Below are 22661 nucleotides of genomic sequence, written 5' to 3' on the forward strand. Positions count from 1 at the left end.
CTGGGGACCTGGCGACGGCGCTCTGTCAGCTGACCGAGGCTGGGACCAAACCTAGAAGCCTGGTCCCGCGGCGGATCTCGACGTGGTGAGGTGGCTGGGGCCCGGGACTCTTGGTGCTTTCTGCACGTCTTTCCAGCATCTCACTCCAGCCTCTGCACGGTCCCGGGCTTCTGTCCCCTCCTGTGGCGCGAGATCCTGGGGCGAGACACCGGGCCGGCACTGGGTAGCCCTCGGGGCCCCGGTCGCCTCCACCTCGGGGGCGATCACCACGGCTTCTTGGGCTGGCCTGGCCAGTGTTTGGGGTCTGAGTCCTCTTTCACCTGCTGGTGGCGGTCGACGGGCCCCTGGCTTCCGATGGCTTTGTTTTCCCCCGGGCGGGCCGGGCGAGGGGGGCTCGCGGCGCTGGCCCCAGCGGCCGCCCTGTCATTATCCTTCTAAACAGGCGGCCCGCGCCAGGCTGAGTCACCAGGAGGGAGTTGTGGCCGCCGCTCCGGAGGCTTGGAGTGGGTGGAATCCTCAAGCCAGGACGCTGCACGCCACATTCTGCCCAGGTATGCAGGGAGGGGAGCCCAGATGGGCCCCTCCCACGCCATACTTAGGGCAAGGGTCCACGTGTGTGCTGGGGGAGTGTGGATTTAGATATGTGAGGACTGGCCAGGGTCTTGTCCATTCAGCTTACTGAAAGCTACTCTGTGCCTGGGACCCGGGTGGGTTGGAGTGGGGTGGGAGTGGGATAGCAAGAGCAGACAAATAGCCATCCCTGAAGGTTACTATCCAAGTGTGTGCCTTGTGCCCAGCACCAGTCTAACGGCTGGCTCTGGGTTATCTCATCCAACTCTGGCAGGCAGCAGGCAGGTTAGCTCTTGCCCTCCATCCCGGGCCCTCTGAGATCACAATATTGCTCTTCTTTCCTTTTCTTTTCTCTTTTTCTCTCTTTCTCCTCCTTTATGATTCTCTTTTCCTCCCTCCTGTTTCCTTCCTCTCCGTGTCAACATTTACTGTGCACCTGGTGTCACAGGCCGTGAGAATAGGAAGTACACAACCAGGTTAAGGGGAGAAGAGCGTGTGTAAACAGCAGTGGTTGGCTGAGGTCTGTGGGTAAGCCTTCTTCGTGTGTGGCCTGTGACAGGGGAGGAGGCAGCAGGTCCTGTCTGGCTACCTCTTCTAGGCCTCTTGGATAGGGCAGTTCAGAACTGGGTCATAGTATGTCTTTGCCAGGCCTTCAAGGGGGATAAGGGCCTTACTAGGGAAAGAGAAAGCAGTGAAGATGTCTGACCCTGAAATGACTCTTTGAGGACTTGGAGCAGGAGATAAAGTTAAGAGGGCAGTTCTGGTGTCTTGGGGCCTTGCCCTCAAGGACTTTAGCTTGATCCGGTAAACCAAGGTGGACACTTGCTCTGCTTTGGTGGGAAGTCATCTCTCTGGCTTCCCTTGGGATCCAGGAGAAGGTTTGGGTGGGGATAGAGATGCTCTCTCCAGCCCAGCCTTTCTCAAAGTGCATCGTGTGCACTGGAATTCTTTAAGAAGCTGAGCAGAGGGCCCTGCGGGAACCCAGAATCCCTGTCCACCCCATTTCTGTCTTAATCTGGTGAAAGGAGGGAGTGAGCAAGAGGCCCCAGGGTGGTCAAGATACTGGACTCTCTTGTTTACATCAGACACTAGCCTGTGTTGGATCAGACATGGACCGAGAGGGTCATGTGCATTTCGTCACCCCAGCCACCCCCAGGACGGAGTGTCATTAGCCCTGTTTTATAGATGGGCTCAGACAGATTAACTCACTTGCCCAAGTCCACTCATCCTCATCTGTAAAATGGGTCAGTGTTCCCTGAAGGTTACTATCTGAGTGTGTGCCTTCTTAATGACATGTGCTGACACGTGATGCACTTCGGGGGCATGCTTAGAATCCACGGGGGAGGACGAGGGAGGCAGTCCAGGGGAGGGGCTGGCTGGGGAGCAAAAGGACCGGATTTGAAATGCCTGTGGCATTGCAGAGGTGCAGTTCTTACCTGGACCGAGTGTCAATCGGGGTGGCCTTGTGGGTGCCAGTGACAGACATCAGGTATATGCTTCCATCAAGGGTAGCCACCGAGATCCAGGAGGAGGCTTTCTGCCACCCTGAGCCTGGCCCTGGAGATACTGCAGTGAGCAGTCCAGACAGTGACCTGGGACGCCCTTGCCCTCAGAGCCGGGGCTTCTGAGCACAGCTAGTCACAGTTGGACTGAGAACCTCAGCTTCCTAAGAAAAGGAGCTGACTCGCTTCCTTTTCCTCCCTGACGCTGCCCCCTCCCTGCGACCTCAGCATTTCCCTGCATCCAGCCAGGGCATTGCTTTGTGAGGAGCCCGGGGCCCCCGGCACAAGTGGGAAGTGAGGTGGCTGGAGCACACCCCCAGCCTGGGTGAGGAAACTCCCTCTTGGCACAGCGAGAAAAGGGGAAGCCGGATTTCTCCTCTGCCAGAAGCCAGCAGCACTAGCAGGGACAAGAAGCATCTGAGGCAGTGGGGTGTGGCAGGTCTCCGTCCTGGGCTTGGCTCCGTTGCTTCCTATCTGGGTGGCCTGGCAGATCACGGCCCTCTGCTGGTTTGAGGTGCCTCCTGGATCTATCAGTGGTCCCTGCTGAGCACAGAAAATACTGGACAGGTGCCTGGCACAGAGTCCGGCAGTTAGGATGGTGGTGACTGTCATGGATGAAGGTGGCCCTGGCTAGACCCTGCTTCCTCTTCCCTGTAGGTTATCACTCAGGCAGTGATGGCTCTACTTTGTCCTGGGAGGGACCTTCTCTACTGGCCCCCATGCCAGCCATGTTCTGGCTTGGGAGGTGGCTGTCCATTCCCATGGGCCACAACAGGAGAACCTAGGGGGGCTCGAGCATCCTGTGTGTGGATCCCAGCCATCTGACCAATGCATAGGCAGCTGTCCTTCCAATGAGATTATGAACTTAACAGGCCTGGCCTCCCAGACCCTCCCAGAATAATTTACAGCAAAAACAGAATCAACCTAAATGTTTATGGGTTATAACAAAAGCTCACCCTGGGGACCCAGTTCTACGTGCTGTTTGTCTGAACGCACTTAAGCAGCACAGCAGCCATACGAGGCAGGCCCTGTCGCTACCCCACTGCTTAGGAGAGGGCCGAGGCCCGAGAGGCCGAGACTGGCCCACGGTGGAAGCGCTGCCCAGTGAGACGCTGGGAGGTGAATGCACTTGTCTCGACCACAGCCCCTGCACTCCCCCAGCACATGTTTGAGGTTGTCAGAGCTTGATTTGATCTGTGTCCCCAGAGGCCATTGCATCCTGTGGGGGAGGACTGTGTCTTCCTCCTCTTCTGGCTCAGGGGCTTGGTCAGGGGCAGATGACTGGGCCCAGGCAGCGTAAGTCGGGATGACCATGGACAGGAGCTGGACCTTCCACTACTGAGGCCTCCTCTCTCTCCCTGTAGGACCAACCCTCGCCTGCTCTGCACAGCACCTTCTCCCACGCAGCCCTCGCAGGCTGGGGCCCCTCTCCCTGCAGCCATGGTCCGGAGGAAACTGGGCCCTGGCAACTTCTCCAGCTGCCCCAATGGATCCAGCCAGTGGATATGGGATGTGTTTGGCGAATGTGCCCAGGACGCCTGGGACGAGGCCAGCGTGGGCCTGGGCTTGATCTCCATTTTCTGCTTTGCAGCATCCACCTTCCCGTGAGTAGTCCCTAGTGGCAGAGTTGGGCAGGGACAGTGGCTGTGCTGGCCTCCAGGCCAGGTGTACCCCTTCTCTTCCTCCAGCTGCATTCACTGACAGTAGGTCCAGCCTCATGCTGGGCAATGCCTATAGAGACGCAAGAACATTTGCAGCAGTTTATTGAGTGCCTGCTGTGTACCTGGCTCAGTTCCAAGGGCTGGACATGCTTTTACCTCATCTGGTCCTCTTAACAACCCTGTGACAGAGCTAGTTACTTTCCCTATTTGACAGATGAGGGAACTGAAACCCAGGGAGGTGAAGGAACTGGCCCTGGGTTGCACAGCTGTGAAGGTGGGGAGCGGGCGGCCTGGAGGCAGCAAGCGGGCTCTCGACCTTGGAGCTTGGACAGTCTGGGGGTGGAGACAGAGCTGCGGTGTGAGCACTGCTGTTTTGGGGGTCCAAGGACACTGTGCCTGACAGCACAGGGGTCAGGAGCGTCCACACTCAGCTCTATCACATCGCTGCTGTGAGTCTGGTGTCTTCTCGTCTCTGAAATGGGAACAGGTTGCCACCCTTAGGTTGCTGTGAGGGTGACAGGGGAGTGTAAGGCACACTTGGGCCTTCACACGCAGAGGAGAGGGCACCTCCCCAGGCTGCAGGGGCAGGAGGGGGTTGCAGAAAGGGCCTGGAGGTCTGCCCTAAGCCAGGAGCTGTCGGAGAGGTGAGAACTGGAGTGTGGGGGAGAGTGCGTCAGGGGACAGCAGGTGGAGGAGACAAGGGACAGTGTCACAGCACTTGGCTGGACAGTGTGGGGAGATCAAGGAGGTCAGCAAAGGAGGTGCCACCCGAGGCTTGCTCTCCAGTGTGAAGAAATGAGCTCATGGTCGAGTGTGTGCCTGGCTCGAGGAGGCCCTGGGTTCCAACCCCAGAAAAACAACCACCACCAAAAGGTCGCTGCTCTTTATTGAGGCCCAAGATCATGGTTTGATCAGGGGCTTCCCGTGGTTTTAGTAGCTTCGTTAAGAGCATTCGCATGTGGTACAGCTGACCCATTTCAATGTGTAAGTCAACCATTTAGTGGATCCAGAGTTGGGTAACGGTTGCCACGATTCATCTTAGAACGTTTCCTCACCCGAAAAGAAACGCACCCGTCCGCAGTCACTTCTCCTTTCCCCAGCCCTCTGTCCCGGCGGCCACCCATCTCCTTTCTCTGTAGATCAGCCTGATCTGGACATTTCTCGTTTTTGAACAGAATTTTAATTTTTATTTATGAATTGTTTTCTATCGTATAGTTTTACATGAGGACACTGTTGTCCATCAGAATAAACATCAAGCGGTGTTAAACGAACAAACACACAAACAAAAATCTCTTTAGGATCCTCAGTAATTTTTAGGATATGAGGGGATTCATAGAGAAAGGATTTTGAGAACTGCAGCTGAAATTCATCCCCTTGACCTTGACATTCTAAGTAGAACTACACCGCAGCTCATCAGTCACGAAATACTGTCAGGTCTGCACTCTGTTGAGCAGCTGGGAACTTATACATAACTGAGAGGAAACAGGAAGCACAGAAGGTTGACCAGGTGACGAGCTCCCGAGACAATGGGGAGGCAGAGTCTCGGTGAGGTGAGCGGGTGTTGGCTGTTGGATAAGTAGGTGGTTAAAATTGGTGGTGTTTCTAGAAGAGTCAACTCGGAATTCTCCTATGAACGGCCTCAAAGAACCCCGAGGATGGCTGGGGATGGAGAAAAGGAGGCCGTGGGAGACTGCCTGCCACTCCCGCACGCCACAGTGCTGGATACGCCTGCTCAGTGCCATCGGCGGGGGACTGTGGTCAGTTTGCCAGGAAGCCAGGGCACCGAGGACAGGATGGCCCGTTTTGTCTAAAATGCAAAGTGCGCACACACAGAGCCACCCACCCACACAATAAAAAACACTCAAATCTCTATCAAGTACATCAAGCCACTTCCCAGAAGCTCCTGGGGGAAAATTGCGTTTCATAGGTGACCTGTATTTCAGTATTTGATGAAAAATGCAATGTCTGTCTCTTTTTTCTCTTTTGGCATTCTTGTCACTACAGCGAGAGGAGCCGTGTTTTAAGTGTTTATCAAACTTAAACCCCATGGGGATATAAACCTGGATAATAACTCAATAAGATAAGCATTTTTTCAAGGAAATTGTGCTATGGGGAGGGTTGGATAATGAAACCCATGAAACATATGTATATTTTAATATCTAATATTAGCATAATTTTTTTAATTTAATGAAACTAGATAGCAGCATCTTTATTATATGTCCTGAATTTTGTCCCTTGATTTTGTTGTTTTTTCAGGAAAAAAAAAATGAGCCCCTTAATTTATGAAGCTTGGGAATATTTTTAGATTCAGGCACCTCAGGCTTCATGTAATTAACAAATTGCTTCTGATCCAGAAATTTCTAAGGGCAGTTCTGCTCCCCTGCGTACTAGGCCAGTAAAACTTTACTGCCTTTGTCAAGTTTTATGTAAGTATCCTATACAAATACTTGTTTTAAGCATATAAATATCATTCACATAATAATATTTAACAATGTATCTGATCCACTTCATTTGCAAAGCTTGCCACTTTTCTCTGTCCTTCACTCAGAACGTCATTTTGTTTAGTTTGATACCTTAAAATGATGGTGCTAATATGGCTGTGTTTTTTTATCTTGCTCTTCTGGGGTACACAAACACAAAAAATATCTTATTTCAACAGAAGACCCTGCTAGTAACAAGAAAGCATGAAAATCTTCAAAGAACTCTTTTAAGGATGGAAATTATCCCATAAATTCCCGCGGGCTTAAGAACCCTTCATGATGTCTTTTCTGGCAATCCCTCACCCTTGTGTCCCACCCTCTCCCCGGCCCACACTCCAATCCTAATGTTCATTCTCAATTCATCGCATCTAGTAGAAAGAATCCTGCTGAGATCTAAACTCTCCATCCGTCAGGACAAAATCCTCTTATTTTTTAAACATTTTTAGTTGTAGATGGACACAGTATCTTTATTTATTTATTTATTTATTTTTAATTTTTTTTTTTTAAGAGAGAGTGAGAGAGGAGAGAGAGAGAATTTTTTTTTTTAATATTTATTTTTTAGTTCTCGGCGGACACAACATCTTTGTTGGTATGTGGTGCTGAGGATCGAACCCGGGTCGCACGCATGCCAGGCGAGCGCGCTACCGCTTGAGCCACATCCCCAGCCCTATTTATTTATTTTTAATGTGGTGCTGAGGATCCAACCCAGTACCTCACACATGTGAGGCAAGCGCTCTACCACTGACCTGCAGCCCCAGCCCCAGGACACAGTCCTTTTAAATTGATGTGCTGAGTCACTAATATTAGAGAGAGGAACAAATTGATTTTTAAAAGTCAATAAAATACAACAATCCTTAGGATGCGAATGGAGATGTTTGATCTGGACATTTTATCATCGACTTAAATGGAATCATACAGTGTGTGACTTTTGGCACTAGTTTCTGTCACTCGGTAAGGTCTTCAAGATCCATCCGTGTTGCTAGTGCAGGGGTACCTGCCTCTTGTCCAGCTGCTTGGGAGGCTGAGGCTGGAGGATCACATGAACCCAGGAATTCAAGGATAGCTCGGGCAACATAGCTGGACCCTGTCTCAGAGGAAGATAGATAGATAGATAGACAGACAGGGGGAGAGAGAGAGAGAAGAGAAGAGAAGAGAGAAGCTAGGCTCAGTGACACATACCTGCAATCTCAATTCCAGCAACTTGGGAGACCAAGGCAGGAGGATCAAATTCAAGGCCAGCCTCAGCAAATTAGTGAGGCCCTAAGTGAGATCCCGTCTCAGAATAAAAAATAAACAGAGCTGTGGTTGTGGCTCAGTGGTAAAGTACTTCTGGGTTCAGCTGGAAGGAAGGAGATAAGAAGAGAGCGAGGGAGGGAAGGAAAGACGGAAGAAAGGAAGGTTAGTCATCCATGTTGTATCATGTTTCAGTAGTTCAGTCCTTTTTATAGCTGAATAATATTCCATTCTATGTACATACCACATTTTTTTTAAATTTTTTTTTTAATATTTATTTTCTAGTTCTCGGGGGACACAACATCTTTGTTGGTATGTGGTGCTGAGGATCGAACCCGGGCCGCACGCATGCCAGGCAAGCGCGCTACCGCTTGAGCCACATCCCAGCCCTATATACCACATTTTGTTCATGCATTCATCCATGATGAACATTGGAATCATTACCCTTTTTATTTTTTTATTTTAAGATTTTTTTTTTTCAGTTTTCGGCAGACATAACATCTTTGTTTGTATGTGGTGCTGAGGATCCAACCCGGGCCGCACGCATGCCAGGCAAGCGTGCTACCGCTTGAGCCACATCCCCAGCCCTCATTGCCCTTTTTAGTTACTGTGATTCCTGTTGAATGTGTGTTCACATACAAGTGTTAGTGGAGATTTATGTTTTTACTTCTCTTGAGTAATTTTCCTAGGATTAGAATTGCTAAGTCAAATAGTAACTGTTTAATCTTTTTTTGGGGGGGTGGGGTGCAAGGGTGGTACTGTGTTGGGCCACATCCTCAGTCCTATTTATTTATTTATGTATTTTGGTTGCCAGGGATTGAACTTGGGCACTCGACCACTGAGCCACATCCCTAGCCCTATTTTATATTTTTTATTGGATACAAGGTCTCATTGAGTTGCTTAGCACCTCACTAAATTGCTGAGGCTGGCTTTGAACTCGCAATCCTCCTGCCTCCGCCCCCCTCCCCCAGCCACTGGGATTACAGGCGTGTGCCACCGCGCCCGGCTTTTATTATTTATTTTGAGACAGGGTCTGGCTAAGTTACTGAGGCTGGCCTGGAACTTTCGATCCTCCTGCCTCAGCCTCCTGAGTCACTGGGATCACAGGTGTTTGTCACTGTGGCCAGCCTAACTTTTGTTTAAAATTTTGAGGACTTGCTGGACTGTTTTCCCAATGGGCTGTTCGTTTCACACTCCCCCCAGCAGTGTTTAGGGATCCACTGTCTCCAGATCCCCCTCAGGACCCGGCGCTGTGTGGTTTTATCACAGCCGTCCTCGTGCGTGTGCTGTGGTATCTAATGATGTCTACTTTATGTTTTTTTTTTTTTCCCCCTTTTGGTGTCATATTTAATCCAAGTACCAAAGACTGGGCCTTTTATTCTAAGAGGTTTCCAGATGTGACTTACGTTTGGTTGTTTGATCTGTTTGTGTTATGGTTCATATATGGTGTGAGGTAGGGGCTCACCTTCATTCTGACACATGGGGATTTCCAGGTGTCCCAGCATTGTGTGTTGAACAGACTGTCCCTTCCCTGTTGAATCACCCCAGTGCCCTGTTGGAGGCTTCCATTCTGCTGAGTCACCTGCTCCCAGGTGCCAGGTGCCAGGTGCCCTGTGGCATGGGAAACCAGGGGGATGCATTCTTACCTCTGCAGAGCATCTAGGGAAGTAGGATGGGAGCCTGGAGCTTGGGGCCAGGAAGCTCAGTGAGCAGTGGGCGGGGGGGTGGGTAGGGGCCACAGGAGGAACCCTGCACGGGGCTGGGTGACTGATGGAGGCTGGGGAGGCGACCTGTGTCCCGGAGAACTTGCCAGCAGTATCTGAGGAGCTCCTGGAGCTTCCGCTTCCTGCCTGGGCCTGGCTGATTAACCAGGGAGGGGTATGGAGGTTGTAGAGGGAGCCCCGAGTGACAGCGGAAGGGCAGCCACCTCCCAGTTATTCCTAGGACTCTGGGTCCCCTGGGTGGACAAAGTCACTCTCCTGCAGTTTATGAGACAACCAAGCAGAGCATCTTAGGAGGCGCCTGAGGGCCAGGGGGTAAGCCTTCATCCAGGGCCTTCTCCCTGCTGGGCCTCTGCTGGCAGCTGCCCCTGCCCCCAGCAAGTGTGAGTCCAGGAGGGTGGGGCTGTGGGTGTCACCAAGAGGGAGGAGAAGGGGCCTGCAGGGCTGCCGAGGAGGAAGCCCAGGGAGGAGCGATTTCTGGCTATTTCTGAGACAGGAAGGATGAAGAGGCGTCCCGGTCCCGTCCTGTCCCATCCCTACCCGGAGGGGGCCTGCAGGCCATGCTGAGGTCAAGGGAAGGCAGCCCTGAGTTGGGGTGGGGGCCTCGGGGCCTTGCAGGGAGGTGCCAGAGGATGTGGTCCTTACTGAGGAGCAAAACACGGGACAGCTGTTTTCGGCAAGATTGGGGTTTCAGAAAAGTCCCCGAGAGGAAGGGTGCTTTGAGGGGAGCCGACTCGGCTAGGCCTGGTGGGGGAGGGGCCGTGAGCGATGTGGCGGTGGCAAGGGCCAGGCCCAGGCCTTCTTGGTCTGGCCTTGGGCAGCGGGTGGATGAGAGGCCGTTTGGTTTCTCCCTTTCCTTTTCTTTTTGGTGCTGAGGATGGAACCCAGGGCCTCGCACAAGCCCCGCCATGGGGCCACCCGAGCCCAGTCTTCTCTCCTTTGCTGGTCCTTCCTGTTTTCCTCTTTGCAGATGATTCAAAAGAAGCTTGAGGTCTTGAGGGTGCAGCTCGGTGATGGTCTCGCCCAGCCCGTGGGAGGCCCCGCCCCGGGTCCCTCCTCAGCACTGGGGGGGGGAGGGCAGGGAGGGGAAGTCAGTCCGAGCAGCAAATGGCTTGGGTGGGGTGTGAATCCAAGCCGTGTGACATGACCTCCCGGTCCCCGGGGCAAGGACCATGATGGACCTGACTTCATGGGGGCTGTGGGGACTGGAGGCGCTAAGGCACACCAAGGGCTCTGAGCCCTGTGACCCTCTGGCAGCCCGGGCTCACGCTGGGACTCGGGCTCGTATTACCACCCCATCAAAGTTCCAGAGAAAGGGTCCCAACGCGGGGGCCTTTGGGAAGACGTCCAGGGAAGCAAAAGCCGGAGACGTTTGTTCCAGAGTGACAGGATCCCTGCCTGCGCTCCCCGCCGGCCCTCTGAGGACAGTCCGGCTGTGGTCTGGCCTGTCATATCAAGCGCTCCAGGGTCCTGGGCCCGGCCACCGACGCCATCTTGCTTCCAACCCCCCTGTCCTGATCCAAAAAAAAGAGCATCCAGGGAACCTATGAAGTTGTCCTTAGGGCCTGACACAGACTTTAGGACCCCACGTCCCCAGGGACCCCAGGGTCCCGTGGAGGGGATCCTGAGAAGCATGGGGTCTCTCCAGAAGATGCGCAGCCCTAGGGCTGTCAGGCCGGAAGAGGGTGCCCGGTAGAAGTCCTCTGAAGGGCAGAGAAAGGAAGGAAGGATGGGCTCCTGGGCTGCCTCCTGGCCATTGCTGCCCCTGCCTCCCTGTACCACGGTCAGTCACCTCTTCTGGGGAAGGTTCCCTCACTGGCCCTCGAAGGCGGCTCCACAGCCCCCAGCCTCTGAGCTGTGTCCCCTCCTGTTCCGTAGCCAGTACATCAAGGCCTGCAAGACCGGCAACATGGACCAGGCCCTGTCCCTGTGGTTCCTCCTCGGCTGGATTGGTGGAGATTCCTGCAACCTCATCGGCTCCTTTCTGGCTGACCAGCTGCCCCTGCAGGTGGGCAGGTCCCTGGGCAGGTGGGGCAGCTAAGGACAGCCCTGGCAGAGAGGCCTTGGGAGCAGCTAGCAGAAGAGGTCCAGGCTTCAGAATCCTGACCCCACACCTAGAGAAAGCCTTCTGCCTGCCGTGCTGTGTGATAGTGGGCAAGTCACAGCCCTCTCTGGGCCTCAGTTTCCCCATCTGCAGTATGAGTTTACCAAACCCAGGGCTCTTTAGCTTCTGACGTGTTTTCTGGATGTGGGGCCCTGGAGGAAATGAAGTCTCTGGGAACCCCAGATGTCATTATCTCCGGTGGCCAGGCAGAACTGGGAATCCCAGGAAGACAGTGTCTTCCCAAGAGGGACCATAAAGCCTCGACCGCTCTCATGGCTGAACCAAGGCGTCACATGACCCCCGAGTTCTGTGTTGTCCTGGCAGTGCCAGCCGTGGATCCTTGGCACCTGCCGGGGCTGGATGCCTAGTGGGTCCCGCGGCCCGCCTGCTCTCTCGTGCCAGGGTAGGTGACTCCTCCTTTCCAGGTGAGGAGACAGGCTCAGGGAGGTGAAGTGACGCAGTCAGGTCCCCCAGCTGGGCTGCAGCAGTCTCCTGGGACCGCAGCCAGCGCCAGGGCCCTGCCCCTTGTCTTGCAGACCTACACAGCCGTCTATTACGTCCTGGCCGACCTGATGATGCTGACGCTGTACTTCCACTACAAGTTCAAGAAGCGGCCCTCGCTCTGTGAGTAGCGGCTGCTCTGGTCAGGAGCTCTGCCGGCAGCCCAGGGGGCCCGGGGCGGGGGAGGAAGCAGGGTTCCCACTGCAGGCTGATAAAACGGACCGCACACAGGCCTTATCTAGAAGCCTGGGCCTCAATTAAACAAGATGGAAGGTCAGGGCGTGAACACATCCGGCCCAGACCACAGGGAGGGTCACTTCACTGAATTCTCATTCAGCACACATGGCCTCGCTCCTCTGTGCCTGGCCCCAGCCTTAGAGCTGGGAATTGAGGACGTGTCACACGGGCTGCCTCTGCCCAGCAGGACTCAGAAGGCACTATAGACAGGTCACTACGGAGACAGTGGAGGCACTAGGCGGGCACTGAGCCTCACGGGCCTCTCTGCTTGTGATAACTGCCGCTCCCGCTGCCGTCATTTCACCTTAAGGAAGGTACTGTCATTTTACCTAATCTACAGATGAAGAATTAAAACTCAGAAAGGTTGGCTGGGAGTGGTGGCACGTGCCTGTGATCCCAGCAACTCAAGAGGCTGAGGCAGGGCTGGGGTTGTGGCTCAGGAGTAGAGCACTTGCCTAGCAAGGGAGGCCCTGGGTTTGGTTTGACCCTCAGCACCACATAAAAACAAATAAAATAAAGGTTAGATTCTTAAAAAAAAAAAAAAAAAAAAAAAGAGGCTGAGGCAGGTGGATCACAAGTTCAAGGCCAGCCTTACCAACTTAGCAAAACCCTAAGCAAATTAATAAGACTGTGTCTCAAAATAAAAAGGCTGGGGATATAGCTCAGTGGTATCAAAAAATAAAAATAAAAACCCTCAAAGAGGTTAGGTCACTTGTCCAAGGCCACCCAGTACCTAAAAGCTTAGGGGCAAGGCTGGGACTCCATCCCAGTCTGTCTGTTGCCACTCAGATCCCTAACCTTGGCTTTTCTCTTCTGCCTCGTGACCAGTATCTGCACCCATCAATTCTGTGCTCCTGTTCACCTTGGGGACCGTGTGTACCATGCCACTGCTGAGGGGCACTAGCCCTGTGGCTGCCCAGAGGGAGGTCTTCCGGGGGAGGACACTCCTGTCCGTGGAGCCGGGCAATAAGGTGAGATGGGGTGAGTGGTGGTACAGAGGGTGGGCTCCCCGCTGCGTGGTCAAGTGGGGTGGGGGTCACCCTCTGGGAGGGATCTCTCTGCACCTGCAGCGCCCACTCGCCACTGAGCAGTCTCTTCTGCCCCTACCCAGCCCTTCACGAAACAGGAGATCATTGGCTTTGTCATCGGCTCCATCTCCAGCGTGCTGTACCTGCTGTCCAGGCTGCCCCAGATCCGCACCAACGTGAGCCCTGAGTCGGGTGGGCGGGTGCTAGGGCACGGAGCAGCTCTCCTGGGTTAAGAAGGAGCCTGGTGCAGGGTTTTTTATTCAGATGGTCTGGGACCAGCCTCACTGTTGGCTTGGGCGAGTCACGTCCACTCTCTGCCTCAGTTTCTGCCTCTGGAAAATGGGCATGTGAGGGCCGCCATGGAGGGCTGCAGGAGACCCATGTGTGTCCCAGGGCAATTGGAGGTCACACGAGAGGGAGGAGCTAGGCTTGGAGGCTGAGGGGAGAAGGTGAGGGCAGCGGTGAGGAGGCTGACCGGGCCCCAGGAGTCCGGGCAGGGCTGGAGAGTGAGGACCTGGGGCCGCCAGTCACGGGTGGGGCCTGGGTCAAGTGGTTGGAGCGAGGATGAGGTGTCTGGCCCTGGATGAGGCTGGTCGGTATGCCAGGCGCATGTCGGGTGCTGGGCAGATGGTGAAAAACCCGCTCAGAGTGTCATAATACAGGGCAGACAGACATGTGGACAGTTACCGTCCAGAGTGACAAGAGCCGTCTTTGATGTCTCTAACCCCAGCCCTCTTGGCCCCCAGTTCCTGCGGAAGTCAACCCAGGGCATCTCCTACTCGCTGTTCGCGCTGGTGATGCTGGGGAACACGCTGTATGGACTGAGTGTGCTGCTCAAAAACCCCGAGGTGGGCCAGAGCGAGGGCAGCTACCTGCTGCACCACCTGCCCTGGCTCGTGGGCAGCCTGGGCGTGCTGCTGCTTGACACTGTCATATCCTTCTAGGTGTCCAGGGCTGGGGAGCAGCGGGGGGTGGAGCTTCAGCACCTGTCTACCCATCTACCTAGCCATTCATCCCACCATTTACCCACCGACCTGGGCAACCTGGCACCCACCCACCCACCCATCTGCCCATCCATCCACCCACCTACCCATCAACCACCCGCCTACCATCAACCTACCCATCCACCCATCCCTCCCTCCCTCCTCGTATTAATCCATTCTAGAGTTCCTACCTCCTGTCTGCCAGGCACCAGATTCATTAGTGAGCAAGAACAGCATGGCCTTGCCTGGTGACCCTTAGAGCTCAGTGGGGAGCCAGGCAGGACACAGGATTGTCAGCTAGTCCCTTCCTTGCAGTGACACCAAGAGCTGCAGAGAAAGATGGCAGGAGTGCTCTCCTCAGGACTGCCCTGGCATTTGAGCTGGCCTGGGGGAGGAGACGTTGGTCAGGCAGAGGTGTGGAAGGAGAGTTCCAGGCACAGCTTGTGCAAAGGGCCTGAGGAATAGAAAAGAGGGCTCCATCCAGGCCATGGGAATACAAGCTGGAACATGGAGCCCCATGGGAGTTAGAGTCAGAAACCCTGGGTTCAAATCCTGCCTCCTCCACGACTTCATAGCTGTGTGACACAGTGCAGACCATCCACCTGGGTCCCCATATCCTCATCTAAGTCTGCAGTTGCTGTCTCACCAGGATAATTGGTGATTATGTCAGATAAGATATCGGAAACCTCCCCACGGGACCTGGCACTCAGTGAGTGCTCAGGAAATATTTGCTGAATGGCAGAACAGGACATTATTTGGGAGAAAGGAAACATGGACCTTGTTTTAACATTTGCTGAGTCCCTGCAGGATGTGATAAGGAAAAAAAATTAAGCTCTAGTGGCCCCAAATGGCCCAGCCGCTGGGTACACCCCAAGGTGCTGTAGGGTGGCTGGACAGCAGGTCCTGGGCCTGCGAGGCAGGCGAGGCCACCTGAGGAAGGCCTTGGCTGGACTTGGAGACGAGTGGAGTGTGGTTGGGCACTGGGAGCCAGGACAGCATGCAGTGGGGAGGGTACAGCAAGAGCCAGGGCCGGGGGTCCTGCCTGGCCCCTCCCCTGTGTGGGGGGGTACTGAGGGAGGGTGAGAAGAGGGGACATGGGCCTCCGCTCCTGCTCCGTTAGCCTTGACGCCAGCCCTCAGATCTCTATCCAGTTCTTGATGTACAGGAACAACACCACGTCCTCAGAGCACGAGCCCCTCCTCCCCAGCTGACGGGCACCTCAGAAGGACAGGGACCTCCAGGTGCCACGCCCGGGAAGCGAGAGCTGATGCTGCCCCTGTATTGGGCCCTGGTGACTGCCTGGGGGAGGCCTGGAGTTCCTGGCCCAACTGTCTCCCCACCAGATCGACTGACTCTTCTAGATGCCAGACAGTCCCAGGGCCGCCCAGCCACCCTGGAACACACTTCCCGGGTCCAAGGCAGCTGTCCCAGGAAGCTTCAAGGGAGGGGCCGAGCAGAGAGCTCAGGGCTCAGAAGACAGCGCGTGGCCCCTCCAGCCACCTACCTCATTCTGCCTGCACGCTGGGGCCACAGCTGCAGCAGGTGGACCGGGACAGTCGGGTTGATTCAAGAGGACCTAGTAAACGGTACTTCCCAGAACCACCTGCTTCTGTTGCTCCTTCCCCAGGTGCCGGGGGCTGGGCTGCTCTGAGGAACGTGGTGGGTGGGGACCCAGTATGAGCTGGGCCAGAGGGGACACATCTGCCCACAGCCCTGACCCAGCCTCCTGGGGTGCCTTGTTCCTTTAACCTGCATCTCTGGGCCTCTCTGTGACCCACCCCACCTTGGTAGTGGGGACAGAGAAGTGAGAATCACGTCAGTGGGTCCTTGTTCCTGGTGCTCAGAAGAAGCAGAATAGTTCAGGTTCAGCTCGGTCGGCCTCTTAGCTTTTCAGTGCCTCAGTGACCTCTTCTGTGAAATGGGGTGACAGTGACACCACTTCATATGTCCTTTTAAGGATTAAAGGAGATGATAGTGTAGTTTGGAGTTTAGCTCCAAACTCTGGTATGTAGTAATTGCTCAGCAAAGGTTAGCCTTGTCGATTTTCAGTTGGAAAAGAGGGACAGTCAGGTCTCTCTGGAGACAGGGTGGCTTCCTGGAGTGGTGACAGGCATCAGGGGAAGAGCAGGGTGTTGTGGCTGTCTCCCTAAACTGCTGAGACTGGGCCTGAACTTGCAACCCTCCTGCCTCCGCCTCCGAAGCAGCTGGGACTGCAGGCATGCGCCCCTGCACCCGGCCTCTGGCTGAAGCCAATTCCGGGGGCAGGGGCAGGTGCAAGGCCTGGGGCTGGGGCCTGGGCCGCTCCCACCTACCAAGAGCCTGCCTGAACGAAGGCCAGACCTAGGCTGAGGACAAGGACCAGGTTCTGGGGCCAGGGCTTGTGCAGGTAGCTCGTGGGTGGACAGGGTTTGGGTGGGGAGAACCTCTGTGGCTGGAGAGAGTGAGGAGAGGACTGGGGTCCAGGTGGGCAGTGAGATCGGGAATGGCCAGTGTCCCCAGCCCCGTCTTGAAGGTGCTGTGGAGCTAGAGTGCCGTCGGCCATGCAGCTGGTCTGCTGAGCACTGCCAGGCCGCGTGCCTCGATGTCACCCTCACAGCCCCCGGTCCATGCCACAGCGCCCTGTGACAGGTGGAATGACGGGAAAGAGGAGTTGGGTGACTTGCCTAAGGTTGCCCAGCTGGGAGTGTCCCCTGGGTGACACATTAGGCCCTCGGCTGACAGTGGCCTTCTTCACCCGGTTGGAGCCGAGGCCTGGAGTGGGGCTCTCGCTCCCTCCCTGGCTGGGGGTCCTGGGTGTGGCGGTGCCATCCAGCCTTCCTGTGCTGGGCTCAGTCCCCCTTCCAATCTGGGCGGCCTTTCCGTGAGTCTCTGGACCACAGGGGAGGGTGCTCCCGGCCACTGCTGGCCACAGCTCAAGCTTGCTTCAGGTACCATTTGCCAGCTGGACATGTGGCTCCATCCAGGGCTCCGTGCCACTCACCTGGGGCCAGGTGGCACCCTGTCAGCCTGAAGACCCGGTGCTCAGTGTAGCAGCATGAACCCAAGGGCAGGCCCAACTGGAGCTGGGCAGGAGAGAAAATGAAGCCACAGCCCGGCCTCGGGAAGGCCCGTCTAGTGGGAGTGTCCTTGTCCCTTCCTCTGGGAAGTGCCCAGGCTGACGGGATGCTCTTGCTTTCAGGTGTCCAGTTTGCTGAGAGCTGTGGCTCCTTCCGCTCAGGAAGCCCCAGCCTTATGGGGGAGGGGTGGCCCCTGTCCCCGGGGAGTGCCCTGTGTGATGGAGGAGGCGCTGTCCCTGCCTCTGGGGGCAGCTGGGGCACAGCTGGCCTCCTCAACGTTGGAGGCCTCATTTGCTGCTCCAATGCAGCGAATGCAGTTGGGCTGGCGCCATGGCACACACCTTTGATCCCAGCGGCTCTGGAGGCTGAGGAAGGAGGATCATGAGTTCAAAGCCAGCCTCAGCAAAAGCGAGGCACTAAGCAACTCAGTGAGACCCTGTCTCTAAATAGGGCTGGGGATGGGGCTCAGTGGTTGAGCGCCCGAGTTCAATCCCTAGTACCCCCTCCCAAAATAGATATATATGAAAAAGGGCTCAGGGCCTGGGGTTGTGGCTCAGTGGTAGAGCACTTGCCTAGCATGAGTGAGGCACTGGGTTCGATTCTCAGCACCACATATAAATAAAATAAAGGTTCATCAACAACTAAAAAACAAAGTGTGTGCATTAACTAACTAAATAAATAAATAAGAAAGAGCTGGGGATGTGGCTCAATTGTTGAGCACCCCTGGGTTCAATCTCTGGTACAAAAGAAAAGAGAAAGAAGAAAAGAAAAAGAAAGAAAGCCTGGTATATAGCTGGCTCTGGGGCTGGAGGAGCCTGGTGACCTGCCCCAGGGCCTCATGTTCCATGCCCTGGTGGGGTGACTTGGTGACACCCGAGTGGGAGGGCAATGTGGGGCACAGACTTTGAGGTCTGACATCCTGAGTCCCAGGCAGGCCCCTCTATAGCCCGTGACCTGGAGAGACCTCCCAAGATGTCGTGGGACCAGCTGTGACGCCCTGGGCCTCAGAACACAGTTTCGATGATAAAACGGGCCGCGCTGTGAGCTGCCCAGCGCCTGGCCTGCACGGGAGCCGGTGGACAGGCTGCCTCAGCTCAGCCATCCTGGACCCCCGGCTCTTCCCAGGCCAGCCCAGCTGGTGGACACCTCCACGCTGCTGTGTCCCTGCTGACCGCCATGGGGTCGGAGTTCAGAGCCCGGCCCTTGTGGCTTTCCCTTCTCTCCTCTTGTCCTTGGGCAAGGCTAGGGCCTGATGGGACAGAGCCCCACTCCCTGCCAGATCCCCAGGCCAGCGTGTGGGCATTGGCTTCAGGCCAGGCTTGGCCACAGAAGTGGAACCGCACTTACCAGTGGTCCTTGTGGAGGAGGGGCTCCCTCAGGATGCGCGTGGCAGCCTGGGGCAGGCCGGTCACCCCGCATGTCCCTACCCCGGCAGGCTAGGTCTGTGGAAGTGCCTGGCCCCGTGCTCCACAGCCTGCTGCCTCCCCCAAGTCCCGGGGTGGGGTGGGGGGCAGGAGGAGCTGGCCAGCAGCGGGCCTGCTCAGGAAGGCAGCGTCCGCCTCCTGTTGGTTGGTCATCTCTGGCACCTGAGGACTTTTGGGAACACCTAAGACAACATGGCCGTCAGCTCTCCCACTCTGCGGGAAGGCGTGAAGTCCACAACTCACCCCCTTCTGCCCTTCTCTGGTGGGACTTGGCTTCAGCGGGGCAGAATGGCAGGACCTCAGAGGTTCTCAGGGAAACAGCCAGGTCCTGAACTAGGAGAGAGCATTAAGCCAGTCGGCCTCGCAATTAGCCCTGAGCGCGGTGTGGGGTGCCTGTCAGTGTGGATTGACTCGGGTTAGCCGATCCAGTCCCTCAACCCTGTGACAGCCCGGAGGACACAGTCACCTCCACTGTGCCCACTTCCCTACCCCCACAGGACTGTACAGAGCCCATCTCACCTGTTCACCATGTATCCCCAGTACCTAGTAGGTGTTCAATAAATGGTGAATAAGTGGATGCTTAACAGTCCATCAAAGTATTTGAGTGAGAAGTTCAGGGTAGGGGCTGGGGATGTGGCTCAAGCGGTAGCGCGCTCGCCTGGCATGCGTGCGGCCCGGGTTCGATCCTCAGCACCACATACCAACAAGGATGTTGTGTCCGCCGAGAACTAAAAAATAAATATTTTTTTTTTAAATGTTTATTTATTTATTAGTTATTGGCGGACACAACATCTTTGTTTGTATGTGGTGCTGGAGGATCGAACCTGGGCCGCACGCATGCCAGGCGAGCGCGCTACCGCTTGAGCCACATCCCCAGCCCATCACTCTCTCTTAAAAAAAAAAAAAAAAAGAAGTTCAGGGTAATGAGAATATGATTACATCCTGTGACAGTTCTACTCAGATACAATCCTAAGTAATCTGAAGGCCAGCTATGTAGGCAGGAGAATGTGGGCAATTAGTTGCTAGAGAAAAGTAAAGATTTCATTTACTTCTAAAAGCTCAAAGGGATACATACATATGATATAGTTTACTCATTCTACAGAGCTGTATTTATTTATTTTACACTAACTGGGGATTGGACACAGGGGCCCTACAAATAAGCTACATCCCCAACCCTTTTTATTTTTTGAGACAGGGTCTTGCCAAGTTGCTTAGGGTCTTGCTAAATTGCTGAGGCTCACCTTGAACTTGGGATCCTCCTGCCTCAGCCTCCCAAGCTGCAAGGATTTCAGGTGTGTGTCACCAAGCCTGACTTCTACAGAGCATTTATTGAGCACTAATTCCAGATTAAAAAGTTTCACAAAAGAGGCAGAGACAGTGATATGGGAGTGCTCATCTATGAAGAAATACTTTAAATGACAGAAAATAAGAATGGAAAATTCGGATAAAGTATATTTCAGAATGTATTTTTTTTTCTTTTTTTCTTTTTTCTTTTTTTTTTTTTTTTGGTACTGGGGCTTGAACCCATGGATACTCCACCACTAGGTTACATTCCCAACCCTTTTTGTTTTCTGAGAGAGGGTCTTGCTAAATCGCCCAGGCTGGTCTCAAACTTGCCATCTTCCTGTCTCAGCCTCCTGAATTTCTGGGATTACAGTTATGTACTACCACATCTGGCTCAGAAACTTAATTTATTTTAAGTTTATATAAAATGATGCTGATATTCTGAACTTTGTCTTTTTAAAAAGGTAATTGAATAGAGTAGGAGAGATAGACATGATAACCAAACTGTAAATCAAGAAAAAGATAGCACAGACTAGTTTGGGCTAAAGAACCATCTGTTTAATAAATTGATCATTAACTTCACAGTAAACTGCAACATCTGTGAGAAAACCTGGCTCGGTGGTTCGTTCCTGTGGTTCGAGCTACTCGGGAGGCTAAGGCAGGAGGACATTGAGACTAGGAGTTCAAGGTCATCCTGGGCAACATAGTAAGAGCTGCCTCAAAAACTCAAAACAACGGGGCTGGGATTGGGGCTCTGTGCAGAGCGCTTGTCTAGCATGTATGAGGCCCTGGGTTCGATCCTCAGCGCAACATAAAAATAAATAAAATAAAGCTATTGTGTCCATCTACAACTAAAAGTAATAAATAAATAAATAAATAAAACAAAGCAGATCAGTAACAAAGTTCTCAAAATATTTGTAGCTAACTGGTCCAGTTTGACAGATTTAACAGCCTGTGATTAAGTAATGTGGTTTTCCTGCAGCGGGTGTTAAAAATCTTAGTTCTGTTGAGAATATAAAGCAGGGTGCTTAAACTTATTTTAACTTTTATAATATTTATAATATTGTTATAGTTTGGATGTGAGGTGTCCCCCTAAAGCTCACATGAGACAATACAAGAAGGTTCAGAGGAGAAATGACCGGACTATGAGAATCTTAATCCAATCAGTGGCTGAGTCCCCTGATGGGATTAACTGGGTGGTGGCTGGGGTGGGGGGTGTGGCTGGGGAGGTGGGGATTGAGCCGAGGTTTGGGAGTATACATTTGTATCTGAGCGTGGAGTCTCTCTGCTTCCTGATCATGATGTGAGCCGTTTCCCTGCTCCAAACTCTCCGCCATGATGTTCAGCCTCACCTCAAGCTCCAAGGAAGGGAGCCGCTGTCTATGGATGGTGACCTCTGAAACTGTGAGCCCCTAAATAAACCTTTTCTCCTGTACATTGGGCTCTTTTAGTCACAGCAGTGGAAAGCTAAAACAAATGTCTGCATGACTTATGTTTGGCCCTGGGTTCCATCCCCGGCACCAAAACAGCAACAGTTACAGAGAGAAAAGGAGAAAAAGCCAGTTCTTGGAACTCAGAAGTGGGCATGAGGGGCCTGCTGGGCACTGAGCAAGCAGCCAGGGGTGGGGCAAGTCTGGCTGTGGAGTGGATCGGCTGCCCTCTGACCACCTGCCCCGGACCTGCTCACAGGGAGAAGTCCTGTGGCCTCTTTGGCTTGTGAGGTTCAATGCCAGCCTCCAGCCCTGTGACCGTGAAAAGTAGGTGGTCAGACAGGACACTCCTTCCCCCAGTCCCTTAGGGCTCCCTGATAACTGGAGTGCCCCTCACTCAGCAAGCAGCCCAGGAAGCTACATGGACTGTGAACTGTCACAGAAGGTGAGGCTTCCACGTCTGGAAGGACAGAGGCCAAGGAGGCTCCAGGACCCTCTCAAGCACTGCGTGCGGTGTGTGGAGGTGACATGGTGCACAGGCAGCAGAACGTCTAAGGGCTGCCAGCAGCCAGGGTCCCGTGCCCTTGGATGTGGAGCCAGAGCTGCCACGAAGCAGCTGCTTAGTGAATGTGCAGAGCCAGGGAGGCCCGAGCCTCAGGACCACCCCAGATAGGGCCCCTGTGGCTGATGTGTGTGGGCTGCAGCAGCGGGAGGGGAAGGTTTGGAGACCCCAGGGCCATCCACCTGAGCCCTCGCCCCTCCGGAGGTGCAGGCAGGCTGCTGGCTTCAGGGCCAGGGCTCCTGCCACCACACCCTGACAAGGTTGTCTCCTGTTCTGCTAAGTGCCACCGGGGAACTTCTAGGCGCTATCTAGTGACCCATGGGGTGGAGGACATGCCTCTGCTGCCAAGTCCCAGGAGTCTGTCCCTGAGCCCAAGGACCCAGCTGTTCCAGGCCATTTTCTTAAAACTAATTTCTTCGGAAGGCTCCCGCCGGGACCTCAGCCCACTGAGGAAACCAAGGAAGGGGCATGGAAAGGAGCGTCCGGAGGTAGCAGAGTGGCCCTAGGCCAGGCTACAAACTCTCCTCTTTGGCCACTCGATCCCTGCTGCCTTCATCTAAGAAACCCTTTATCAGCGCCCACTGTCCACGACCTCACAAACTTGACTTAGCATCAAGAAACTAGCAGTGGTGGCTCCTTGGAAGGCTCCAGAAGGCAGAGCAAGATCAGTCCTGTCATATGTCACAATTTCTGGGTTTCAAATGTCTGGTCACATGGCTGCACACCTAATAAAACAAGAAAACTCATTTATTCAGCACCTCGTCTGTGCCAGGCACCGTGTCAATACGACCCCGGGAGGCTGCCGCCCCCTACTGGACACAGGAGGAAATGGCTCGCTGGAGAGTCCCAGCCCAGGCCCAAAAGCCATTGTGCACACTTAAGGTA

General features: G+C 54.4%; 1 protein-coding gene across 4 annotated transcripts; it reads left to right on the top strand.

Moving 5' to 3' along the window:
* Positions 1–2: 2 nt before the first annotated feature.
* Slc66a1 (solute carrier family 66 member 1) lies at positions 3–14024 on the top strand. Of its 4 annotated transcripts, none has more exons than XM_026400831.2 (8): positions 3–85; positions 443–551; positions 3437–3676; positions 11046–11175; positions 11808–11895; positions 12838–12980; positions 13121–13213; positions 13784–14024. In XM_026400831.2, the coding sequence occupies exons 3-8, from the start codon at positions 3513–3515 to the stop codon at positions 13979–13981; spliced, it is 816 nt and encodes a 271-aa protein (XP_026256616.2). In that variant the 5' UTR covers positions 3–85; positions 443–551; positions 3437–3512; the 3' UTR covers positions 13982–14024. The 4 variants fall into 4 exon arrangements, with proteins under 4 accessions (XP_026256616.2, XP_026256617.2, XP_026256618.2 ...); XM_026400832.2 differs by having other exon boundaries at positions 39–90; XM_026400833.2 differs by adding an exon at positions 1019–1098 and having other exon boundaries at positions 41–551.
* Positions 14025–22661: the final 8637 nt, after the last annotated feature.

Source organism: Urocitellus parryii, chromosome 11, assembly GCF_045843805.1.
Source record: "Urocitellus parryii isolate mUroPar1 chromosome 11, mUroPar1.hap1, whole genome shotgun sequence".
Classification (NCBI taxonomy): Eukaryota; Metazoa; Chordata; class Mammalia; order Rodentia; family Sciuridae; genus Urocitellus; species Urocitellus parryii.

What these genes read in the sequence shown, in the direction of transcription:
- Slc66a1 (XM_026400831.2), top strand. Translation starts at nt 3,513, where the DNA reads ATGGTCCGGAGGAAACTGGGCCCTGGCAACTTCTCCAGCTGCCCCAAT. An exon ending in CTGACCAGCTGCCCCTGCAG is followed by an intron (nt 11,176 to 11,807) that starts GTGGGCAGGTCC and finishes CTTGTCTTGCAG; the next exon opens with ACCTACACAGCCGTCTATTA. An exon ending in TGCCCCAGATCCGCACCAAC is followed by an intron (nt 13,214 to 13,783) that starts GTGAGCCCTGAG and finishes CTTGGCCCCCAG; the next exon opens with TTCCTGCGGAAGTCAACCCA.